The sequence below is a fragment of the Callorhinchus milii genome, unplaced genomic scaffold (assembly GCF_018977255.1).
Source record: "Callorhinchus milii isolate IMCB2004 unplaced genomic scaffold, IMCB_Cmil_1.0 Scaffold2, whole genome shotgun sequence".
In the NCBI taxonomy this organism is placed as follows: Eukaryota; Metazoa; Chordata; class Chondrichthyes; order Chimaeriformes; family Callorhinchidae; genus Callorhinchus; species Callorhinchus milii.
The window spans coordinates 76,321,136-76,322,044 of record NW_024704743.1 but is presented as its reverse complement, the minus strand read 5'-3'; the positions used below and the strand labels follow the sequence as shown (position 1 = coordinate 76,322,044).

Below are 909 nucleotides of genomic sequence, written 5' to 3'. Positions count from 1 at the left end.
CGCTTACCACCAACACATGGAAATCCCAGAGAAAGATTGTTGGAATGAAATGCGCACTCTCTCCCTGGAGTTGCCTAATTCCAGAAAGTATTAGGAGCAGATTGGTAAGAGCCAAGGCTTGGAGAGTAACCAGCAGTACACCAAGGCACACTCCCATGTTTGCTTTACTCAATTTCAACAGGCCAGTTATTCGAGTAGCGAACATAGAATGAAATAATTATGAAGACTTTATTCAGAAATAAATGGACCTTATATACCTTATAAAAAGCTCTAAGCAATCAATTGAAGAGGGCAACCACGCCCACCATTTTACAGAGGCGGGACATGGGACCTTCTTAACATGGATTGGTTACAGATCTGCGAGTCATTTCCTTTCCAGTTGATGAAGATCTGATCCAGCGGATGGGAAGATTCACCTCGTTAATCCAAGGCAGCACCGAGCTCCGCATAATGTTCCTACTTTACAGTCTGTTCGTGACGATAGTTTTGCTCCGTAAGTGCCTGAAAGATTTACTTGCCGGTCGTCTCTTCACAGTGGGAAACCACAACGTTTTGCTTTCACTCTCGTTTGTTCTGTTTACAGATGGAAGTTTTGCTCAGAAAGTGAATCAGTACCCAAGATCGTTTACTAAACCTGCGGGGAGAACGATCAGAATGAAATGCGATATCAAGAGCTCAGAGACTGTTCACTGGTACCAGTCTAAACCCAACAAACCGATAACACGGATACTTTATCGGGCTAACTCCAAAGCTCAGCTGGACGAGGAGACCCCTGGCAGGTTCTCAACAGAGGCGCCCAGCAGTAACCAGCAGGTCCTTGTTATTAACAACGTCTTAGAGGTCGATTCTGCCACCTATTACTGCGCCTACTGGGATTCCACAGTGCTGAAGAACCACACATACGCTTAA

At 45.2% G+C, this 909-nt stretch overlaps 1 gene segment (V, D, J or C); it reads left to right on the top strand.

The window, feature by feature from the left end:
- Positions 1–398: 398 nt before the first annotated feature.
- LOC103183431 lies at positions 399–909 on the top strand. The segment is given in 2 exon segments: positions 399–493; positions 584–909. Coding segments are annotated over 2 exon segments (417 nt in total).